The 25,273-nt window shown below is 43.0% G+C and overlaps 3 protein-coding genes across 3 annotated transcripts in view; 2 read left to right on the top strand and 1 right to left on the bottom strand.

Moving 5' to 3' along the window:
- The first annotated feature begins 830 nt into the window (after positions 1–830).
- On the top strand, positions 831–3,666 carry gchfr (GTP cyclohydrolase I feedback regulator). Its single transcript, XM_062397745.1, has 3 exons — positions 831–1,013; positions 1,503–1,597; positions 3,002–3,666. The coding sequence occupies exons 1-3, from the start codon at positions 978–980 to the stop codon at positions 3,135–3,137; spliced, it is 267 nt and encodes an 88-aa protein (XP_062253729.1). The 5' UTR covers positions 831–977; the 3' UTR covers positions 3,138–3,666.
- Positions 3,667–6,824: 3,158 nt separating this feature from the next.
- dnajc17 (DnaJ (Hsp40) homolog, subfamily C, member 17) overlaps positions 6,825–25,273 on the bottom strand; it is a 32,473-nt gene continuing 14,024 nt past the window's right edge. Inside the window, exons 9-11 of the mRNA XM_062397697.1 lie at positions 24,223–24,303; positions 23,436–23,555; positions 6,825–7,079 (exon numbers count right to left, since the gene is read on the bottom strand). Of these exons, the coding sequence (XP_062253681.1) occupies positions 6,951–7,079; positions 23,436–23,555; positions 24,223–24,303 (330 nt within the window). The 3' untranslated portion in view covers positions 6,825–6,950. The remainder of the gene's footprint in view (positions 7,080–23,435; positions 23,556–24,222; positions 24,304–25,273) is intronic.
- On the top strand, positions 14,009–17,469 carry LOC133962206 (cdc42 effector protein 3). The gene is made up of 3 exons (XM_062397699.1): positions 14,009–14,341; positions 14,458–14,613; positions 16,020–17,469. The coding sequence occupies exon 3, from the start codon at positions 16,166–16,168 to the stop codon at positions 16,775–16,777; it is 612 nt and encodes a 203-aa protein (XP_062253683.1). The 5' UTR covers positions 14,009–14,341; positions 14,458–14,613; positions 16,020–16,165; the 3' UTR covers positions 16,778–17,469.

Here is a 25,273-nt window from a genome sequence, read left to right as displayed (position 1 = left end):
ACGGCTGCCTACTATCATAACAGAAGCTGCCATCAGGCTTTTAAATTACCCTCCCCACCGAGCATGACATGCAAAGACTCTAACTGAAGGGCCGCCGGGCTCCTTCTGGCATCGGTGCATGGGACATTATTTTCATATTGCTGATTTTTATCAGAGTCGCCGCCATTGTTGTTGGCCTTTGCTCTTTGCCTTTCATTTCCCGGCGTCATAAGACTGATCCAAAAATGATTATAACTGCAGCAAGGAGGAAATTAATAAATGTCTGGGGAGGAAATTGGAGTTCCAGACAGTGTAGGTACAATGTGATACACCTACGTGCATGTATTGACTTTTATTTTAGCAATACATGTAATTAACAATTAATGAGTGTGAATTGGTGAAAACACGAGAAACTGAATGTGGTATTTTATTTATTTGTTTTTTTATGTGTTGTGTGTTTTATATTCATGAAGCACTTTGTAACTTTGTTTTGAGTGCTTTATCATTAAAGATATATGTTCTTTTCATTTACGTTATTATCATCATACGATTATAATTATAATTATCATTATAAGTAGCAGTAGTAGTATTGCTATTTTTGTGTAATTATCACTATTAATGTTATTATTGTGATTATTATTTACTTAGCCACAGAGTAATGTGGATTTATAAAGGACATAGGCACTGAGGATGTATTATTCTGAAAAAAATAAAAGTAAGTAAGACTTGGCACATGACTGAACTCCAACATTTCCCATGTCAACAAACCCCTGATCCCAGTTGTGCAACACGGTGCAGCGCAGCCTGTTGACAGATGCTGAGGAGGGAAGCGTGTGATTGGTCCGTCGCGGTGGGTGTTTCCGCATTCCGCGCCGAGCTGTCAGCAGAAGCTGCGAGTTCGAAGACGCGGGGGGAAGCGGACCTTTCGCGTCTGTGGAGGAAGCTCCTCAGTCAGTCTCTCCCGGGGGATCCACGCTGCAGACACCAGAGGAGACGCGATGCCGCACATCCTGATCAGCACGCAGATCCGACTGGTGCGTAAACCGCGCGTCCGTGCCACACGCTCTCCGGAGGAGGAGGACGCGCGCTCGGGCCGGAGACTCGGGGATTTATTTATTGCTCCTACTAATAACCAGAGTGGATCACTGCAGATTGTAGATGGGCAATGTTCTGCAAAGTAGAAACAACAAACAGTTAAGGCTACAAGCGGTGCAAGCTGCGTGCGTATGGTTGTGCGAGTGTGTGAGTGTTTTTGCTATGGTGCCCTAAATCAAAAACACATGTTGCCCAGTTGTCGGCCTCTTGCTGCTGCACGTTCATTCTGCAGCCTGCACATGGAGCCGCCTAATTCTAGAGCCTCTGAGTAATGGATCATCTATTTATAGTCCGTCCAGATAGTAGAGATTATGCTCTGCCACAGAGCTGCAGGTGTACACTCAGAAAAATGCTGCACCAATAACAGGAGACAGATTGTTTTACACTATGAGCTGTGTGGTTAATGTGTTTAATATCTGTCTTTCAAGGAGACTGGCCCGACAAATGTGGGGGATGAGTTCTCCGATCCAGATGTCATGAATTACCTGGGAGCCAGGAAAACAATCGTGCTGGGAAACAATTTGTGAGTATCGCCAGTCAGCATTTGTAGTGGGAGTACACAAGTAACTGGGCAAGTAGCTGCTCAAATGAGGGTGAATAGATATTCATATCTGTATTTAAAGATGAACAAAGTGTCTCCACTTCCCACCAACTATCCAGAAATGAGGCCAAAACCTCCTGGATGTGAACGCTGCCATCCAAATGTCATCTGGAAAGGTTACCATACACTTCCTCCAACATTTGTGATTCAGTCACAGCTGTCGGTTTGAATGTGGCTATCAGACCCAATTGGATGGGCTTGGTTTGAAATGATATACGGGTTTGAATTGGTTTTGGTCATGTTGGCTTGGGTTAGGGTTAGGGTTAGGGTTAGGGTTAGGGTTAGGGGTTAGGGTTAGGTTTTGGGTTAGGGTTATGTTTTTTTTTACACTTCACATGCTTTTAATCTGGGAAACATTGAGCTCTGGTCAGGGTCTGCTACAAAACACAGAATGCCCAAGGGGTTTGGTGAGTTTTGTCCCGGCCGTGGGGCGGGTTCAGAGGGATTATGGTGGCTCCAGCTGCCCTTTACTGTCAATCATGACATATCACCCTGTTTTTGTAGCATCAAATAACTAATTAAAAACAAACTTCCTGATCAAATTTCAGCTTGAACAAACATCAATGTGATAAGAACTACCTAAAATGACAGAAACCATCTTTGAGAAGAATGTATTCAACTTGTATTTAGATGCAAAATCCTAGATTTATGAGCTATACTGCACTCAGCCACCAGGGGCAGTGATTGAGAGGCTTTGGCTTCACTTTTGGGGAGCTGTGATATCGTCCAATTTTTTATACAATCTAATGATTTATATCCATCCCTCAACTCAGAGTTTCATCCACAAATCATTTTAAGTTAAATGTCTATCAAACGATGAAGAGTTTCTATCTTTATCTGAACAATTTTTGCAAAGCATCAATCCCACCACCATCCCCCAACATGGAAATAGTAAACCATAACAACACTTTTCCAAAACGGACCTCCACACGCAGAGAATCGACTCCCAGGTGCACAGTAAATGTGCTCTCAGCGAGCCCCATTTCCATATTTAGGCACTTAACGCTGGTGATTCTCTCGCTTTTGGCAGTAAACGTGTACATATTGACGACAGCTGAGATCAAGTCACATGGAGCGGAGGGGGGAAAGAAGCCTGGTTTGCAGGTTTAGCATAAACCACTCAAGCTGATAGAACACAGATCAGGGAAGTGTTGTCATTGGCAATCGGATTCAACTGTTGCTGGGAAATGAACCAAGGTGTGGGAGGAAGTGAACAAGCAGCCGGACAACTTACAGCGTTCTACTCTCCGAGCAATGTTTACCGACAGACCCGAGAAATACCACATCTGTGGAAAGAGGAGTTACTCTGTGTTTATGCTCATTCAGCTCCGAGTACCATGTGGACGACCCGCCACGTCTCGTGTTGGACAAGCTGGAGAAGATCGGCTTCCGCGTGCTGACGATGACCGGGGTGGGACAGACGCTGGTGTGGTGCCTGCACAGGGAGGCCGTGTCCATTTGAATGCATGGACGACTTGTGCGGGAAACAGCTTCTTCTTTTTGTATGTGTTAACTTTGGTCCTCTGCTCCATGTGTGTCCCGCTGACAGGAACATACTGAGCCAAGTCAGACAAAAGATCTTAAATTTGAGATTATCCCAGACGCAAGGTTTCAGATCACGTTGGATAGTGGACACGTCAGGGGGAACACCGGACTACATTCCACAGATTGTAGGAGGCTATATGTCCATGTTGTTGGTTGTTGTTTGCTGTTTACTCCTGATGACTGAGTTTAAGTTTACGGACTGAGGGGGCAGTATTAGAGCTTAATTAAAGGAATGGCTGTAGAGTCATGAAAAGGCCTCACCCATTACTTCCTTTCTGATAAGTACATAAAAGATTAATAGATAAGTTTGTATTGACAGAACTGTGCAAGGCTGATTTTGTAATTTGTCATTTGCTTATTGTTTAATGATATGATGATGTGGTTTGCTTGTGTAATTAAAAAAGATAATGAATAAAATAATGAATCCTTCTAATATTCACAGATAACACTGAATATATGTATTTATCTTTATTATTGTGAGCCCTTGCACCTGACAGGGATGTTGCATGATCCAACATGAGGCCCTGCAGGCACACACAGTGCAGGAGCCGACCTCTGAGAGCCAACAATCGCTAGGTGGTTTGGTTGCAGCCGCAGCTCTGCCAGCACATGTCTGGGGCCAACCCCGGATCACCAAAACCAGAAACCTTGCCAGTGAGCTCACAACCAAACCTGAGATCTGCAGCCTCACACATGACTTAGCTTCCAGCTCCGCACTTAAGATCAAAAAGGCAGTGGGGTGCTTCCCAGCTCTGTGGCCACAGGGATTCCATTTATTCTTTGACTACACTGATATGGCTGCTTTGATTGGGACAATGTACGGAAAACGCGGAGGAGGATCATATGAAGTTTCTAGGAAACTGTGCTGCAGTTGATGATAGGGCAGAGCATCCTGGTTTGCATGCAGCACAAGCCACTGTGGGCTCAGGGCAGGGTTGGTGGTAAATGTGTTTCCTGTAATTGTATTTCCTCTGTTGTCATTTGGATAGAGTTTGTGTGTTTCTGGGCTTTTTTTTTTTCCCACATTGCCGGGATATGAAAAAGGGCCACGGATAAACCAGTCCATGTGATGAGGGGATTTTGCAAGAGGAGAGGAGCAGATGTCTCCCACCACACCACTCCACAGCTGGACATTGTGTAACAGAGCCACGGCGAGGCAGCGGAAGGGGTGGTAGGGAGACGGATGGCTGGCTTGGATGTTGCAAAGCTGCCATGCGTCTCCTAGATAACACAATGACAAGAGAAAGCGCTGCCACGCAAGCCCAAAAGACACAGACACACCATTACGCCATAGTCCCCCAAGGAAAAGTAAAATTAGACTTTGGATGAATAAATGTTCCACAGGCAGAGGACCTTGTTACAAAGCCCAGGGCGACCACAACAGTCTGGCACTGTAACGTCTGACCTAATGTGGGTCACAGAGCGGTAGCTTGTCACTTCGGAGAGCATAAACAGGAATAAGGCAAATGTTCTATGTACGATTACATAAGCTTATTGTGAAAGAGCTTGAAACAGTAACTATGAGGTCATTTGTTGAGGTCCGTATCACAGGAGATAGGACAGATGGTTTTGAAGCAGGTGGCATGTTCTTCAGTTAAAGTAGAAACAATAAAAGGTCTCAAAACAAGTAAACTCATCTGTAAAGAATCTAAACTTTAACAATACATTCAATATGATGTATGAGGGCAAATATTCAAGTATTACTGAGATAAATCCTATCACAAGGTGTAAGCTATACATTCATTATTCAAGGGCTCCTTCCATCAACATTCTTCAGTTGGTGATTGAAGCAGTAGTTCTTGATTTTGCATGGAAAAATGCCAATATTCTTTCTCAATGAGAGTTAGAAGAAAAGATTGATAAGACTTGAAATGTCTGTCCATTCAATCTTAAGATGGAGCCACATGCAGCTGTAAGGAGGGCGACGCTTGTGCCAGACTGCTTCTTGGCTGAGAGCAGCGATTTTCCCAGATTGTCCGCCGGTTGCCTGGCAAACTCACGGTTAGGACGAAACTCCAGAAAGTCATCTCATCCCTGCCAGTGAACAGCTCAGCACCCAACCTGCTGTCAGATCTCATCTTTTTATAGGGTTGGTTGTTAATCAGATTCAACAAACTAGATATAATGTGCTAATTAATGACCTTTAAAGATACTGCTTGGTGGATTTTGTATCTTTGGGTTTCCAGTTTAAAAGAGTTAAAGGCAACAGAACCTTGTTACCAATAAGGCCTTTTTTTCTCGATCTAGTAATAGCACAGATGGTGTACCTCAGGGGCTGATCCTTAATGGATTGTTTAAGTTGAAGGGTTTTTAGGTTCACAAAAGAGGTATCTCACAGAAAAAAGCTAAGAAAATTTAAATAACCTGGGGCCCCATTGGAAGGTCTTGATCCCCAGATGGGGACCCCCTGATACTCATCATTTTGTGCATGAGATGCAGAAGGCTGCTCATTGGTGACATGCAAATATAATAAACACTATGCAGCCATGGAACTGTCCAGTCCAAAGGACTCTTCCGTCTGGAGCAGAGCTTCAGATGCACTGTGTACAAAGACCAGGGAACAATCCCCTAAACCACTAGATCTATAATGAGGGGCCTTGTCTCCAGAGTACATTCACGTTTCATCACATGGGACCACAAGAACTCCCATCCAAGTCGACCTGCTGCTCCAATTGAGGCCTGTTTAACAGGTTTACATGGGGGGGGGGGGGGGGTGATTTCTGCAACCCTCAAATCTGAAATGAAGTTGAAATAAGAATCCAGACAACGGAAAATCATTATTTTTACATTGCACTTGGTCGGCTGCAGTGATGAGGTAATGAGTTGTCATAGTTAACCAGGCGATGGCTGACAGATGCACATTACGTCATTGTACCGCTTTGATACTGCGTAGCGTTGCAGGGCCAATCTCCTCTGGCTCTTTTACAACACAGTGAACAAAGACTAAACACTCGCTGATGCCTTGAATCTCTGAAGGTCTTATTATCACATACTCACAAACTCATTACTAATCAGCAACACTGCAGTTGATGTAACCATGTTATATGGCATGATGCTGCATGGGCCATTAGGTATAACTTCAGAGCTTTCTTCTGAATTGTAATAAACGGAGTGAAGACAAACAGTGCATACTCTGAACTTTGAATTTGGCATGCATACAGCATACTGGTACAATATATATCACAAAGTGTGTCACAAAATACTGAGCAGTCCTGATTCAACCCTGCAAGCTGAGTGATGGAACCTGTCACTCTGGGACCACACGGCTGAACACTCATTCCTGACAGTGGTCTCCACCCAAACAGAGACATCATGCCCTCCGCAGAACAGCAGTTATCTTTAGTTTAACCCAATTATTAATGTCGTACATTAACCAACGACTTCATTATACTACTTTGATTTACTTTGATTTACCAATGAAGCTTATAAAGCTTGTCTTGTGTAACATTGTATTTCATTTAAATGTGAATTACCTCCTGTGAACACTGACATTACCATGACTTCATAACTGGAGCCTGAAAGCAAAGTGGTGATGTGCTGAACGTCCTCTACGGAACCGATGAATTGGTCGACTTGTGATAAAAACCACAAAGTGGTAACAACATTAGTAATTTAAAAATATTTATTTTGCCACGGTGTATACATACAAAAACTAATAACAGAACACATGGAGCAGCTTCGTGAAACGGGTCATTTCATTCAGGCTGGTTGCCGGCTGGGTCGTGCTGTGCTACGACCGGACACCCTCGTCATCATCATCCTCTCTTTGCATTTTTTCTATGAGTTTCTGTCGCTCCGCGGCCTGCCTCATCCTCATCATCACCACACTCTCGTAGTCGCGCTCATTTGTCAGGGCAGCCTGCAGAGGAGACAAGGTAACACAGAGAAGTCATTAAAACATGGAACATGTTCAAACCAATGCATGTGATTTAAAGCACATACATTCTTTGTGATATTTCTAAGAGAAAATTTGGATATTTGATAAATATTTGAGATCAAGATTTTCTAAAGATTATAAAAACATTCTTAAAAGTTTGATATGGAGCATTTCAAGAAAAAATATTGAGTGATTGAGTTTTGGACTGTTGTTCAGACAAAACAATTTTTTTGCATTTTTCCATTCCATGTCCGTGTCTTTCAGACCGAACCCCTTCACTTTCTAACGCAGACAGGCTTTCCATTAGTCTCCAAACCCAAGATGATATAACCCTGAAAGCAGTGGAGTGGGTCTACATCAAACTTCAAGGAAAATGTCTAACGAACTCTTGCACAAGCAGCGGGTCTCACAAAAGTTAAATGACTGTGTTCATTATCATCACAGCGGCAACACGGAGCAAATGACACCACTGTCACCGTCAACCGTGTGTTTGTTTTCACGACGGATCGGAGGGGAGGGAGGCAAACTCGGACGGACGATCTTGTCTCATTTACCATAGACGCAGCGGCTGGGGTGAACAAGCCTGCAGAGCAACTGTGACAGGGTAATTCCTCTGCCTGAGGTCATTAAACCCCAAGATGGGGGCTGGGATTAGGCCTGGCAGTCTCCCGGCTTCTCACTGTGTGTGTTTATATGTGTGCGTGTGTGATTTCTACAAGGGGCTAGAGCTTGCATGAGGATGGCGAGATATTTTCTTGTGTGTGTCTGGGTTTGTGTCTGTGCGTGGTGGGATTTGCAGAGGGTAGCCACTGGCTAATGGCTAATCAAGCAGGGTGGAACACAGGCCAGACGTCTCTCACACACACATCCATAAAAAAATCTCAATCTGTGCGGTCACGAATGCCACACACAGGCCAGGATACACAACCACGCACGAGCAGAGGGATTCTCAAGAAGTGAAGAGACAATTTTTAAAACATGCAAGCAAACAAATGCTTACGTCTGAATACTGACACATATTAAAAACACACTAGCAGCGACCATTGTGCCAATTTGAAGGGAGGGGGGGTTGTGTCCACAGAGTACGCCACTGTTTTATAGGATTATATCCAGGAAGTCTGCCGGGCCAAGGAAGTGTCTCTTTAATAAGACAGTGAGCTGCAGGAGAGACCGAGTGAGTGTGTGCATGACGGACTCTGAGGGAGAGAGAGAGAGGGCGATTTGAGGAGGAGAGGTGGGTTTTTGTCAGTCCACTCGCTGAGCTAAGGCATCTGGAAAACATCACGGGACTCCAGCGTCCATGTGCTGAGAGAGAGAGGGTAAGCATGGATGAAGAAGAGTGGAGAGGAGAGGGTCGGCAAAGGGGAAGTTACCCTCCCACCCTCCCTCCATCACCCAGCTCTGGATTGAGGAAAGCGGCTATTATCATTCCAGTAATGTGAGCTCAAGCCCTCGGCTAACACATAACTATGGAATATCACGCGAGCGTCATTAGGTAAATAAATGATTCTCGCATCTTCGAATTAAACAGAACACAAGCAAGTACACAACTAAGCTGGTGAAAATGCCCCCATCTCCTCAGATGGGGGCAGATGCCCTCTATTGGTCACTGCAGAGAAATGCGCCTGAACGCTCACTAATTGGTCTGACCCATTCTCCACCCGGTGTGGTCACGGGTGGACTGGCCAGTGATGTGGGGGAGCTCTGAGCATTAGCAGGTGCTTTATGGGCAGGATGAGGGATGTTTCCTTGCCCGGGGTGTTAACTTACAATGTACATGTTTAGCCAATGCATCACTCTGTAACTAAACACTCGCTGTGTGTATGCATGCATGCGTGCGTGTGTGTTGCAGTAACACTGGGGCCCAGACTAAGATGGAAACCGCAAAACACAAACAATGGGCCCCCGTACAAAGCCAAGAGCAGAGGGCACAAGGCCACCGCAGAGGTGGGATAGTAGTAAAACACACACAGGCACGCACACACACACACACAAACAAACTCAGGATTAGCAATGTGACATCAGCACATGTCTAGGGCTCTATACAGCACATCCCAGTCTGACCCCAGGCCAGAAATGACATCATGAATACCAGCAGTGAGTCAGTCAACACACACACACACACAGCAGGAGGCCTCTCGCAGTGCAGGTGGCCACTGCGCTCCCTCAGTACAACTTCTCCCATCATCTGCGTATTACAAAAAAAAAAAAATGCGCTGTTGTGTGAGACTTAGTGTGAGTGTGTAAGCACGTGAGCGCGAGTGACGGAACACTGAGCAGCGTCACTGCTTCCTGGTATTATTTTTATAGATATCTGGTGCTCAGCCTGAGGGATGAATACCTTTCTTTCTGTTTATGATCATTCACCTAATCCTCAAACCCTTCCAGTCTTCATCCCTGCATCTCCATTCATTACATTTGAAGATTGATCACTGAACCTTCACTGGAAACAACCATTAATAAATGAATTAAAGCTAAACTCCCATCTGCCTTTGCTCATTCAAAGCTCTTAGTTAACTGGGATCATAAAGAGGTCACGATTACTCTGACTACCCCCAAAGGTCTGCTGGACAATTACATTGTTTTTGTTAGTGAAGAACAAAAACTACACTGAGATTAAGGCCCAAATCTACTTCCTGTATTTAACCCTTTACCAGCACGTGTCCTGCCAACATCTGGTTTCTGAATGGAGACTGGACGAGACCTCCTTTTTATTTGACAGCAAAATCCTTGAACAGGAAAAACTCTGCAGAAATGGTCTTGGTGAATACATTCACAGATCACTGATTGTGACGACCACAATTACACGGGGCGATTATTTTATATGGAAGCGGCAGAATTTAAAGTTATCCTTGAAACTACACCAGGCAAGATGTTTAGTGCATTTAAATAATAAATCTATCCTAAAAATATAAATTACAAATCCAGCTGCAAGAGAAAAAAGAGACACTGCATATTTCCCTATTTTCACAACCTGAATATCAATATCTTTGTGGAGCAGTGACAACAACCTGGAGCTAAAACCCATGTCAGCAAAACAAAACCCTGAAAGAAGACAATATAATATGTGTGTGGACTGCAGATTCAGCAGAGTAACTTGTAAAGGTGAAGTGTCGGAGAAGAAAAGGGCAGCGAGTGAGTAGATGTGAGTCTATGTATGGAAGTGTATGCATGTGGTTGTACGTGGTCATGGTATTGGCCGGAGAGAAAGCCTATTGGACAGGGATGGAGTGCCTTTGGAACATTTTTAAGTAAAGGAAATAAACAGTGAAAAGAGAAATGGCAGCAAGGACCTGAACTCCTGGTGCCCTGGCATTTCTCTTTTTGACGGATGAGCTCTGGGATCCTGGAATAGGGGAGGTGTGGGAGTTCGGCCTCTTTAATATCCAATAATACGCCGTTGTAAAAGCAAAATGATGTCTTTCACGTCCGAGCCTTCCGGGAAAAGCCCTCTGATTGCAAGAGATTTCCCATTAAAACAAAAAGGGGCCACGGGACTGGTAAGAATGCAGCCTAAACCTTGGAGATGTCAAAAATAACTCGGGGATTATGAGAGGAGAGAAAAAATTAAAATGAAATCAAGGTTCCAAACACAAAAAAAGGTCTGTTCTCTTTGAGTATATACATATGTGTTCCCATATTAACAGGCATCCATATCTACGGCGCTTAAATTATATTTAATGTGTTTAACAAAGATATCAAAACAATTTCAAGATTTCTCTGTATAACAGCACAAAACTGTTATTTGATCTGTCCTCATAAATTTGAAACAAGCAGAAATAATTTCTTTCACAACCTTGCTTGCATGTCACAGAATTCTTCTTCAAGAGAAGTCTGCACGGCCTCCCTCCAGCTCTACCTGGCTTACAGATGTGCTTTCTCACGCTCGAGAAGAAGTACTTTCTAACGGGGTCTGAATGATGAATTAGGTTCTAAATTGCAAACGTTTACATTGTTCAATTCCCTGCAGAGGCTCCCTTCAGATGCCGAGCTATAACCTGGGAGTGTTCCCTGCCACCGACGATGTTGTTCAATCACTCACGTATTTACGTTACTTCATTTCTTCATCGCTAACTCATGCCATCTGATTTGGGTTGTGCATTTGTGAATCATTACATGACTGACAGTGTTGTAATATGTTTAACTGCGTTACAATTAGGGCACACTTTATCACTAGCTTTAGCATGGAATGGTCCTCATAATACTTGGGTCTTTTATGATCTGTATCATTTTCTTTATTATTATTTAATCCACTATTTTCTTCATTCCCCTCCCACAACCTGTAACAAGACAGGTTGTCGGAAGGCATGGGGTGGGGTTGTTCTTTGTAATGCCCTGTAATTATTGTAAAATCCCAATAAAGAAATGGATATTGTTTTACCTTTATTTGACATTTGATGGATGAAAATGACAAGAGAGGGGAAGAAAGTAAAACTTCTTAGGTTTTACACCCGTAGCCCTCCACAAACACTATGTGATATATTACATTATATATTATATTATACTTTAAGTACCAATTGTCAACATTAAAAAACTGCTTGCAGGCAAAAAGCAAGACATTTCAGTTACATCTCTCCATGAATGATCCAGTCTCTTGTCCTCCATACTGTGTTGGGCTTAATGTGACCTTTTCGTTTCGATTAGAGGCTGCTGTGTCTTTCGTCATGTGTGGACAAGTTCGCACTTGGTTTCCTGTAACATCACACCTGGACTTTGTCTGGTGTCCCATCTCTGTCATGTGCCAGTCATGCAGCTGAGTTTCTACTCTTCCACTTTACAGCCAGGCTGCCAGGTTTCGTTTGGAGCGTGTTCAAAAAGCCCAACACTGAGTCATAAATTTGGAGACAAGAAACTGTCTTAAGAGACAGATACAGATACGAACAGTTGAACCGTGAACTAAATTAAATTGCCTGTCCTCATGCTTTTCATTCTCTTTGCAATTCGAGGCAGAATCTGCTGAGTACAGAATGTCCTGTGTTTGTCGTCACTGAACAATGTTTTTCATATAAAAGAATGAGACAGTGTAAATCTAGTCTAAATGCTGGCTGTCTAAGGGCCTCAACAGAGCGGAAGCTGGAGAACACACAACAAAGAGACAGAAGAATATCCATCAAAGCCTCAGTTTGGGCTTCTAGCACCAGTCAAAGCAATATCTGGAAACACTTTTTATCCTGCAATAACAAAAACATGCAGCATCCCAGATTTCAGGCCCAGCATAGCTGCATCAAACCACACTGCCCGCTATGGTCAGACCTTAGAAAAGAGGCTTACACAGAAATCCATCGAGGGCTAAATGCATCAGCTCGGAGGCTACATAGCATGACAACACAACTAACTGAGTAAGCCCAGCCTCGTTGAGATGGCAGGTCCTGTGAGGTCATTCCCAATTACCGCAGATAACATGAGCTCTTCACCCTAATTGTCTCCTAGCATGAAAGCCGTTTTGTGGTCGTAGGTTGATTATTTTTTTTCTCCGAAGACCGATGTTCAAAATGATCTGTTGCAGGATTGAATAAATGTTATGATAATTTCATTTGCGTGAGTAATTGTGTCTGGTCTTGCAGACTGTTTTGGCACTAGAGTGCAGAGTGAGAGAACAGGAAAGGATCAGACGGCATGTCTGTTGTTTATTGGATCAATTTGAAAGGACTGGAGGAGCAGTGAAAGACATGATTTGTCCATTTCCTTCACACCCTGTATTTTCTAAGCCGAGCAAACAAGGGGAAGCTTTGGGACTGTAGACAAAGGGAACCCCAGCCGTGTCCTCCTTTCTCCTGGAACACAGTGTTTATTGTGAGATATCCCAGTGCGACAGCATTTTACTTTACTGTCTTTACATATACAGGGTTGTTGAAGATTGCATAAGCTGTGTGTCACTTCAGGGGCTGCATGCTTCAGAGGCTCCTTCAAATGCTCCCTTCCATCCCCGTGAAACGCAGGCTCCGACGGGTGGATGCTTCTCAGGCCAACCAATCACAGGATCCTCCAATTTTTCAAAGGGATAATGGCACCAACAAGCGATGAGACGTCCGATGCTTGAGTTCTACGCTTCAGCTCAACCGAACAGCTAACGGTACACATGGTGACACCAATCAAGGAAATCCTCACATGTGGAGCAGACAGTCTCATTTCGGTTTGACCTTCACAGCTCCTGCAGTCCAAAAAAACTGCCTTCTTCATGGGCTGCGTAGACCGCATCCTCTGAGGGAGACGGAACCCCAATAGGAACACAGCTGCATTTTCAAAAAGCATCTTTATACATAATACCAATAAGGGCATTTTCATTGTAAGTGGCACTGACTTCCAGGGAAAGCACAACAAAGTGCTCCAAGCCTCTTATTTTAAACACAAACAAATTCCATAGACATGTAAAAACGTTTTCTGTTGCGAAACAATTTCCATTGCTGTATAACTATAGAATTCCAAAGGCAAAGACATAACGCTGGAGGCATGCGAATCGGAAAATGCAACAAGTTATCGTTCTTGTGCAACCAGTGTTCCTGTCCATACATGTCTGCGTGGGATTGTGCGCTTTGGTTACATAGAGCAGCTATAGGGCTCCAGTCAGGCAGAAGGGCATATGGAGTGGGGCGGACTCAGCGGCTTTAGACAGGCAGACAGTTGACAGGAAACCAGGAAAGCAGCAGAGCAGAGGGACAATGACATGGAGATTAGAGATCAGTTAACCTCCTCCCCCAGGACGACCGTCCTGTTTGCTCGCTGACTATCACTTCCTTTTTTTTTGGTACACATCTACACCACACAGGCACGAACACAACCTGTTGTAAGTGCACTGGCGAACCAGTCAGCTCTTGAGAAAATGAGCTGTGCACATTTCTGGTATATGGTTCAAAGGAGTTCAATCAGCAGCTCCTGTGCTTCCCACAGGTAATGGGTGCAGCCAGCAGGGATTGCATTATCCTTTGTGACTAAACGGCCAGCTCACACCGCAACCTGAATGATGTCATCTGACGGCAGGCAACCAGTCTGAAGTGGAGATGACAGCGAGTTTAGACTGAGGAAATCTTGAGGAGAAAGAACTGAAGAAATGCTTCCGACCGGGTGCCTGAATGCTCTTGTACTCTGACCCCACCTGCCTTATCTCTTAGGCAAAGAAGACTTTTGCCAAGTGACACACCTGGAGGGTTTTGCAATGCAGGCGGTGGTTTGACAACAGGAAGGATTAGGGAAAAAAAAGAATCAAGTGTCCAATGACACACACCCAGGCAGCAGTATGAACACAGGTAAGAAACAGCCTCTTTGCAGTTACTATGGAGTGAATCAAGTAAATGTGAATGACGACTCTGCCGTGTCCCTGAGGGAAAAGTCATTTTCAGAAATGTTGTTTCTCTGTTTCAAGGCTGCTCAACGGAGGCTTCCCTGTAACAGCTCAACAAGTCCCTTCATGTCAAGGACAAGTTTGTCAGGGTGTACAGGTAGACGCAACCTAGTTTCCTGACAGAGACGAGTGTGAGTGAGTGGGATTCAAATATCCCGTATTTGCTCAGCAGGACAGGTAAGAATCAGCTCATCGTTCTTTATATATTCTCATGTTATTTATCCTACTAGAAAACTGCATGAACAGAGAACTGCTTCATCTCGTGACTCAAGTCTCCATCAGACAGATTCCTCATCTGTGTCTAAGATGAACCCTTTATGGCAGCGTTGGGAAAAATCATTTAAAAGGTGTTTCTTGGCCAATCTATTTTAATGGACTTCTTTAATTTTTCACTTGGCCACGGAGCGTTTCCTGAGCGTGATACTCATGGCTCAAACCCCGAGACCCCTCCTTGGCCAAACTGACATGTTGGAAAAGGAATGCTGTTGTGTCCACGCTCTCCAATCTCCTGCTGCTACTAAAGTGCCGATAAAACCTTTACAAGCTAACAAAACCTGTTTGCTGTAGTGACTTACAAATTTACAGAGTGCATGTTTCAAGGCATGAACGCAGACCTAACGTGGGCCAAGCTGTTTGAGACCATAAAAATCACAGACATGAGCAGATTATCTAATCGGCATGCCAGCGCTGATGAACTGAGTTCTGTTTTACTCAATAAAATGATTACAGGTCACGAAATACAAAACTTTTTTTTTTTTTTTTTGAATTGAAGTTTGACTTGAATTTCGAAGGTTATTGTATTGTTTCATTTTTACCACAGTATTTTTGGCAGAAGTGACATTTTAACATCATACAATCCCCAAACTACGTTACAAACATGAGATTTGTTTTAAACATAGTGGCTGTAGCGTGATAATATTCATGGATCAGGAATATTTCATTTTTTCTGACTTCCACATCCAGAGTCACTGCATAGCTCTCACACCACAGCAAAGTAAACTCACTGCATCCAAGCTATTTGTACTTCTCAGAAAATCACAAACATGTGTTCATAAGAAGTTATCATCGTGATTTTTGACAGAAATTACAGTAAAGCCTCAACCTCCCAGAACTAAACATGAAGAGACACAATTACCATTTGCGAATCAGCAACTTTTGTTACTGGAAGTCTTAGGCAAGCTAATGGATTTCCTTTGCAGGATATGCGGCAGACCACACCTGCATTTATGGGAAAACTGTGAAAAGTAAATATTTAGAGAGGAAAGCTTCAAAGTATTGTTGGAACATCCATCCGCTGCCAAATAATGGTGAACTTCCATTAAACCAAAATCAAGTGGAGCAAGTGCAATCTCTAAACAATGGCTGCCGATTCTCATCATAATGATACAGTCCAATGCTTACATCTGGTGCAGCATAACGTGACAAGCACAGACCTGCTTACAGATCCGAGCATGATATGAAGGAAACCTGGATTATCAAAGGTTTATTTATTCTCTAGCGTTATATTAATTAGCCTCCCAGAAAACGTTTCATTTTCAGACTCACATATGTTCAATTATAATTTCTCCTCTGTTTTGTTCCAGATGGCAGTATGCTCTTAAGCTTCACAACTTCCTAAAGATTTATTGTTGATCAAAGCCGGAGATACAAAAGGATACAAAGACTTTTCGGGACCTATAAAATCGGATACATTTAATTATTTAAGTCTCTCTTAACCATATCTCCCACAATGCCGCTGAGAACATCATTATACAGAAAGCAATCCTCTGCTCGTTGGCCCGGCAGGAACACCAAGCGCCGTGAGGTGCTGTCCGTCAACATGATCAGCCTACCGCTGGGTGATTTCCGCCATATCACACATATTGGCAACGATGCCCACACAGACAGCTTTGGGGACCTGTCCTTCCTAAAGATGGGCCACAACCTGCTTCTTCAAAGCTCCCAGAGTGAACAGAACATCTTCCTGGCCTGCTCTCCTCCGCCAAAGCCCCCTCGTCTCAACCTGGACGGGACAGACGGTTCGGAGAGCCCTAACTTTTCTGCTGGTCACCACCTCAGCTCCTCCCAGAGGAGGAAGAAATGCAGCTCTATGCCGCTGCTGGACAATGATGACGTCAAAGTAGACATAGCAGAGAGGGATGGGTGCCAAAGAGGGACAAATGCCGCTTGCGGACCAGGTCGGGGTAGGGTTAATTCCGACAAGGATGTAGACGCCAAAGATTTCTGTGAGAAAACTGCTGGAAAACAAAAGGAGGAGGACAGTGGCTTTTCTTTCAGCCTTGACTTGGGCCCGTCAATCCTGGATGACGTGTTACAGGTGATGGACAAGCAGCACAATTAGAAACCACTGTCACCAAGCATCACAGGAGGGTTTAACGACATGAATGGAATATAAAGAGGAGATCCAACTCAACTGGTTCTGGGGTACACGCCTCGGAATTTATGGACAATGCAATATCCTAAAGAGATGTTATTGTTCACATTCACTTGGAGATGTATTTCTGATTTCATTATACTGAGGAACAAAAAATAAGCTGTGGAGAGAACGGACAACAGCAGTGTTCTGATGGATAAACTAACACACTGGAAACACTGATGGACAGGACAAAGAATTCTGCCTTCTTTCACATTTTATTAAAACATGTTAACTGTGGATAAGATCATCACAGCAAAGTTAATATGAACACCTTTCTGTCAAAGGAACCAGATATGTGTGTATCCGCTGCTGTCCATAGGGTTTGTTCAAAAGTAAGCATAATTTGGAACAAAAGGTTAAACTAAAGAAAAGAATAAGTTAATGTTCTCCTTAGTTTCACCGCTTGCAGAGTTAGACACAATAGTTAAGTTAATAATTAAACCCTGTCAGATGAAAATGTCCAACTCCAAGTTGGACATTTTGACCTTCTTTTACTTCACTCCTTCCTTTGACTTTGTGTAATCCCCTAAACCACACAGCACTGTGCTGAAAACGGCTGTTAAGACTTAAAGAGTGTTGTGTTTAAGAAAAGAAAAGCTGCGGCTACATCCAAGGTCCTCGAGCTGTGATGTCTTGGCTCTTGGCGTGCTTGCCAATCTATTGTGTGCGCAGCGCAATTTCTCCTCCGCACGCATCCCAGAGGCCCCACTCAAAGGTAGACCAAGGTACCCCCCATCTCTCATTCCCAACAATGCAGTGAAAACAAACACTTAGCTCTGCTTCCAATAAAAAGCCAGGCAGTGGTGGCAGGTTGGGCTGCGGACCAAGCCAGGCCACAGGTCCAAGACCTCAGAATAAAAAAAGGCTGGGGCAAACTGTTTTCTTAGCTGCAAATCGGGGTCCGCTGCTCTGGTGAGTGGCACACGAGAAGGAAAGTGGTAAAGGGATATGTGATACTTCCACATATGCAGGGGGTGTCGAGGGAGGAGGACCAGAGACATCCATTACTGCAGCGCAAGTCCTGATGAGGGTTTAAACACTACCTTCTGACCAAACACACCCCTCACACGTGAAAAACACAATGCTTGCATCTCACATACACTGACACAGGAGTGAAGAGCAGCGCACATGTAAACGTGTACCAACGTGTGGTCAAGCGCGGATTTGTGCAGACAATCCATGTCCATTTTCCTCCCGTCTGGACAGAAGAGAGTCTGTGTCTTGGTAGGAGGTTGCCAGGGAAGGCTTTGGGGCAAACCCAGAACCAGTCAAATTCCTAGGCGCCCAATGGATCGCGCCGGAAAATATATACAAAACCACAGTTGTCCCGGTTCTAGCAATAGATTCAGAAATCTATCTCTGTCCCAACAGAGACAGCAATGTCTGTGGGTACATCTGCACTGTATATCTGTTTTGGCATCTTCTATTTTTAAGTGGATATCATTGCCCCTGTTCCTTGTATATGTTGTGACAATAACACATTGTGAAATCTCCTTCTTTTTTTTTTAATCGTAGATTTTTTTTTGGACTGTTTCGTATTTTGGGAAAGTAAAGAAAAATATCTTTTAAATTGCAAGATTGGTGGTTTTGTGGATTGAAGTGCTTGTGTTAACATTTTAAGAAACTCGTATGAGATTGTTTACACACCCTGGTGGACCGAATTTATTTGGCTTTTTAACCACAACAGCCACTGTGGAAGATATAAGCCTTGTCTGTCACTAATAACTAACAGTTTCTGGAGAAATTATAGCCTCAGACTATCCGACACTACAAGCAACACAATATTATTTCAAAGTTAGGAAACAAATAGGCCTAAATCAGACATAGAGTCGCATTGGTTCAGTAAACCAGACTCTGACACAACTGCGGGCATTTAGTGCACTGAAGCTCAAAGAAGTGAGACTCAATGGCTAACCAGGGTGTGTCGACAACTTGTTAGGACTTTTCTGTACAGATAAGCATAAAGAGGTGTTCACAGACGTTATATGGCTCAGTTCCCCTCCAGCTACAAAGGTCCTTAAGGAACAAAGCCTCATTCATGCACAGGAAAAAAGGAACTAGAACGGCTCTCAGATAGCAAATGCATCCGCTAAGCCTCAAGAGTCCCCTTATAAAAGCACAATAAAATTCACAATTCATTTGGTTCTGCACCAAGTTGCACACACTCGTAAATATTAGTCGTAAATAATTGAAAAACATCTTCACAATGTTAAAGAGAAAAACATCCTGAATCTGCCCCCTGATCTTGATCTGCATCAGAACTTTGATGGGTTCTTCCTTTGGTCATGTCCAACCCCTCTGCAAGTTTTCTTGGAAAGTTGTGCAATCCTGCTAACAATCCAAATAAACGCAGATTAAAACAGAGCCTTACTTAAGGGTAAAAAAAAAAAAAAAAGCCTTCAACTTTAAAAACATATATGTGATTTAAAGGTTTTGGTATTTTATCTACTTCAGAAAGAATACATTAAGAAAACCTTTTATATAATACCCTCCACAATTGTACATGTATTGCTTTTGCCCTTCTTCAGACAAAGAGTCCTTGGCTGCCGTGAGATTGTCGTCGACACACAAGCCCTTGGTGTGAAGAATCTTATAGACATATAATGCATGACTGATGTGAGAAGAAGGAGCCTGTAATCGAGAACAAATTATCTTGTCTCAACTACACAAACTGGTTGAGCTGTGAAGTATCCCAATCCCATCTGTTACCGCTTCGCTGTCTTCAAAAAATCTAAACTTGCTGTCATAAAGAATACCAAGAACCCCCGTCATCTCACTGAAAAGAAGCAAGTTATTTATTTTGTCAGGTACTAACTTAAAAACTAAAATTATTGTTTTGGTAAATAAGAGATGTGTCTTCGGCTGTAATTCAAATGGGTTCCCAAAAAAGGAGGTTTGAGAAAACAATGTTTTTGCTCCCTGTATCCTGTCAGAACAATTCATCACGCTGTAGATAGTGAGGGCAGAGCCAGTCCACAGCATCGACCACCCACACCAGACTCATAATGAACTGGGTTTATTTATGTCAAACATTATTGTGGAATTCCAACCACCCACTTATCACAGCAGGCATTTCATTCTGCATCTAATGAGAAAGTGCAAAACACAAATCTGTGTATGTCAAGCTATCTTCTACCAAGGAGTATGGGGGCCACTTAAAGAGAAAAAAAAATTGGTGATTACAGTTGTAATATTATGAAAAACAAGTTGTGCTTTTATAATAATGAAGTTGCAATTTTACAAGTATAAAGTTTGGATTACCATTACAACAATATTATTGTTATCATTATCATCAGGACTCTGAAAAGATTGTGTAAGCCACATTTTATTCTAAAATAAAAAACAAAAAAACAGACTTGGAGGAAATTTATCTTTTCTGGAGGAGGAAATGTTTGGTAGTAATGGACTGTATATAATTGATATACAAAAGTGGTTTCGTAGTTTAAGGTTTGGATCCAGTGGGTGAGAAACTCTGACGAACAAGGATTCTCTTAATTAATTCAATATTAGGTACATAACAATAACAATGATGAAAAGACTTCCTCCCTTTGCTTTTGGTCATAGTTAAATACTGAAGCCTACTGGTCTCCTGCCTGGGGGTCAGGCCAGGGTTGAATATGCCAACAGCATGGCCACATAAAGTACATCTTTTCCAGAATCGGGGGCTATTTTAGGTGAGAGTGCACTTTTTCGAGCACCAGCAAACTGGCGGACTGGAAAAACAATCCCTGAATGGCTGATCTGCGGCATCTGGTCTGTGTCGTGACAAGCTCACGATGACTCTTTGGCTTTGGATGGAGGAAGCAGACGTAGAAAGCTCAAATGTTAATCCATTATGATAGATTCACTTTAAATAATACAGTCTATGCTAAACTACGCAATAACCCTTGAATCAAGACGCAGTGATTAATGATCAGATCTCCGGGGGGGACGCAAACATGATGTCTGGCAAGAGAAAGAAGCTGGTTTGATGGTTCCAGGTCTGAGACAGTCTTGGAAATGCAATATAAATTATTAGTCAGACTCTGTGGAATCCATACAGTTGGCCACATGTGAAATCTATTTTGATGCAACAATTTTTTGGAGTGCGAAGCAAAAACAGGGCACCAACATGTAGTATCCGAGCTACAATAAACGTAAAAAAAACGTTCACCATGACTCACTCAGATTCACTGAGGTTTGACAATGATAAATAACTGTTTGCACAAAAAGCCTGTCAATGTCCTGGTCATCAGCCTGCTGATGAAACTCGATAATTTCCCAAAAAAGAGCAAGGGGAGCAATCCTGCACGGTGTGGAAGATGTGCCCCCTAACCTATTTTTAAATGTTTAATATCTGTGGTGAGACAAAACTAAGTGCACAACTGGACAAGCAGAATAAGAAGACAGCCAGCTGTGTTCCTCAGTGTCTCCGTGAGAGCGGTCGAAACCCATCACAGCGTAGTAAGTAACACTCAAGGTCTATGGACCCCGACATCTGGCCCTCGCTCCACTAGGCCCCTCGCATTGGCCCCAGATTCATTTATTAAGTTGGAACTGAAGCCGAAGCTGAAGTCACTCGTGTGCATCTCTGAGCTCCCTCTAGTGAGACCCTGGCTCTCTGTTTGGATTGACAGGGTTAAAGAAGCAAGTCCTCGGCCAAGCTGTTCCTGTGTGAGTGCAGCTGGCTGACGTGGGGGAGTGATGGAGGGGTAGACAACTGGAGAGGGATTCGATTTTTATGTCCAGATAGACAGCGAGCACATGGACCTCCAAGGCTCTGGCTTCTCATTACCCCTATCTCTCTCTTTCTCTAATGCTAATGTCTACACTGGTTCAGCCAATATGTCACGTGGGGCCAGTTTAGCGAGAAGTATTCTTGCTGAGGGCTAATGTGAAAATTACATTCGTAGTAATGTTTTCATTCTCAGGTGCAAGATGAAACAATCAACTTTGGATATCTGCGAGGCAACCCGGGTTACCATAATAACATTTAAAGAGATTAGCGTGACAAGTCCCAGTGCGCGGGCCGAGTCTCGCATACTAACCCGGACAAGGGGATCTGAGGGGTGAAACCCAGTTCAGCAGCAGCTCTGGAGACGCATATAAGTAGTGGGAGGGATTCTGCTGATCGACAATCCCCCACACAGACAGATCACAATATTGGAGAAGTTCAAATGGACACGGTGGAAACAAAACATTCCCTCATACTAATCTAATGACAAGAAGAACTCTGCAGATTTTCATTGCACGTAGCTGAAATCAGACTAAATTGTGAGGACTGGAGTGATGGTTCTTTTTGTTGTTGCGTGTGTATATTGGGCACACAGAAAGTCAAGACTACGATGTGGACTATTGTGATTTCTAAATCACAAGAGGCAACACATGAGAGGGGACGTTTTTAAAGTAGTTGTTCCTCAGCCTTTCAAAGCTTTGTATTTAAGTGCAGCAAACATTTGGTCTGCAGAAAGTAAATCCTTCAGATTTAAAAGGAGCAATCACATGTTCTGAACTAGAGGGGCACTTAGAGAGTACATACCTCTGCCAAGAGGGAAACAAATCTTTGATCCATTACTAGGTTTGGATTTTCTTCATAATTCATCTTGATATACTGTATCTCTTTGACCATTACAGATTATCAAAGCTGCTAGTACCTAACTGAATTTCAAATCACAAAGGGTAAATAAATTGTTGCCAGTTCCTTCCAGTGTTTGTTACAGTACAGTAACCAAACAGAAATAACCCCCTTACAAATACTTAATTTACAAAATCCAGATCCATTATACTGATCTGCACCAAATTCACATTAACAGCAACAAGCACTGTACATAGGCCGTATTCCTTTCATAAAGATCTCTTTCTTGAGAAATTCACATAAAGGTTGAAAAACGCAATTTAATCCAATATCACACTGTGATTTTTTAAATCCTAAATCCACCCCCCTTAGTTAAATCTGCTCCAAAAGTTATTGTATTCTTCCTTAGCCCATAAACCACACTTCCACTAAGTTGAAATAAAATCACTTCCGTAGTTTTTGTGTAAACTTGTTCACAGACAAATGGCAAAGGAAACCCTCTGAGATATGATAAATGATCAAAATGAAAAATTTGAATTTCTTAATTTTTCTATTATCATTAGGAGTATAACCATGCGGACTAACCTGCCCCAGTGCAGAGATTTTAACTATTCAGTCTCGTGCCCGGCTACCATTACTGCTTTCTGTTGCTCCTGCGTTGCTATGTGAAGTGCAGCATTCCTGGCTTCTCCCAGGTCAGGTCCCGTTAATGAGCGGCCGACCAGAGGCTGTGGGCCAGTGCCTGGCCAGCGCCTCACCCCTCCAAACTAAATAAATTTAGGTCTATTCCACCAAAGACATTGTTCTAGGATAGATGATGGGAGTGCAAGCGGCGGGGAAATATTTGCGGCAATGATGTGAAAATAAAACCTCAGAGAGTTTACATACCTCTCTTTGTGAAACAGTGTTTTAGGCAATAGTATTTGTGTTGGAATCGGTGGACGTTGTAAGATTTTATAACTTAGTGTCAACATGCTTTATGAGACAAGAAATACTCCAATGCAGTTTCTGTTTCTGTTAAACTGGTACCTGTGTTGACATGAAGTGTCCAGGTTGAGATACCGGAGCAATAACCTCAGGCTGTCCTTCAAGCCACGAAATCTTCAAGGGGTTTCCACTCAGGCCGCTTTCATTTTTAACAGCCAGCTCCTAAAAAACATATAATAATCTGTCAGTTATATTTGAAATGATTTATCTCATAATATTAGGCCAGAAAAAAATCATTCTCTTTCTCCTGATATGTGTGAAGGCTGCATCGTGCCCATCTTACACGTGGGTATTTGTACAGGGACAGTTGGTAAAGCATACATATGAAAAACACATGCAGACAGAGTTGAATTATATTGGACCAACTCCCAGAGCAAAGCTAGAGCTTGGAGATGGGCAGGAAGAGACCGCAGACCCTGCACCCAGGTCCTGCTAGACTGGCATTAAAGGATTCCTGGAGGGAAACCACATACTGTGGTGAGGAAACCACAACAGAAAAGTACACCGTCAGGACAAAGGCCCTGAGGATCCAGACAGGGGTGAACAAGAGACAGCTCAAGCCCTTTCGTGCGATGGTTTGAATTATCACAAAGTTCTCAACACTACAGAACGACTAAAACATCAGTTAAAGTCTCAGAGTTTCTCCTGAGGCTGGGAAGTCTCTGACAGGTGTCATTCTAAGGACGAATCAAACTCAGCAGGTGACCAGAGACTTCAGGAAAGCGATCAGTCAGCAAATATGTTTTTATGAAAAAGTCTGGTTTGGACAAGATTGTCATTGTGAAGAAAGAGAATAAAGACAGTGACTGAGGAAAAGTTTGGTACTTACGGCGGCTCTTACTGTTGCAAACTCGACCACAGCGCTTCCCGTCTTCTTACTCGAAAGAATCACGTTCAAAACATCTCCATACTGGTAGAAAGAAATTGGAGGATAAAAGAAACGTCACATGGAGGATATGCAGAAAAATCTAATTAGTATTTCCTTTCACAGCACAACCCATAACCATGAAAACACAAAGCATATGCAGACAAGAAAACTCAAAACACTGGTGAATACAAAAAAAACATTAGGATTCAATATGGGTTTGTTTATTACACCTAATCTCTAATTGGAGGGGTTGTATGTTTGGGACTGAGACAGTAAAACTGTAAAGAATACTCAAGTAACATCAGGCACAAAGCTAAGACCTCTTGGACTTTTTGAAAAGAGGCTATAGAGGCAACACCTTATCATCATTTGAACTACTCCCTGCACTTTTGACAACACTCACGGTTGGAAGTGGATGTGCCTCTCATCCAGCTCCTGGCCACAAATCAAAACAGGGAGGAAAGGTTGGCCAACATGAAGGCTAAAAACACGACTTTGCAGGAGAGGCAAAGAAATTGATCACTGTTGAGGCCAGTCATTAGTAGAGCTAAGGGAGTTTTTTTATTTCCTTTGGTTGGTTTCACCTTAACCACTGTCTTCTATCATTAATCTCTCTCCTCCCAAAGCAGAGGCTTGGGAAGAAAAAGTAGGATGTACGAGACCTTTGACAGTCTTGTTCTGTGAAACTGGAGCTTTCTGGGAAGTGGAAAGTCCAGGAAAGCTCATGCTTACTAAGGACACTCTGGAGCAAGCCAACAGTGACAAAGGAGACTCTCAAAAAGGCCTGTGTTTCTTAAAATATAAATATCTTAACATATTTTTTTTCCCCCTGAAGCAAAGATGTATTATTTTGGAGGGCCAAAATACACAAGTCTGCACACGTACGCATGCACAAGTGTACACATGCCATATTTGCTTTCCCACTCCCACACAGCACTGGCTTTTTAAACCATTAACTGTCACTCAGTGGAGCTTGACATCTTAAACTTCATTTTTTCCTAAAGTTTGTTCC

This window comes from Platichthys flesus, chromosome 10, assembly GCF_949316205.1.
Source record: "Platichthys flesus chromosome 10, fPlaFle2.1, whole genome shotgun sequence".
Classification (NCBI taxonomy): Eukaryota; Metazoa; Chordata; class Actinopteri; order Pleuronectiformes; family Pleuronectidae; genus Platichthys; species Platichthys flesus.
This window is presented reverse-complemented; position numbering and strand designations above follow the sequence as displayed.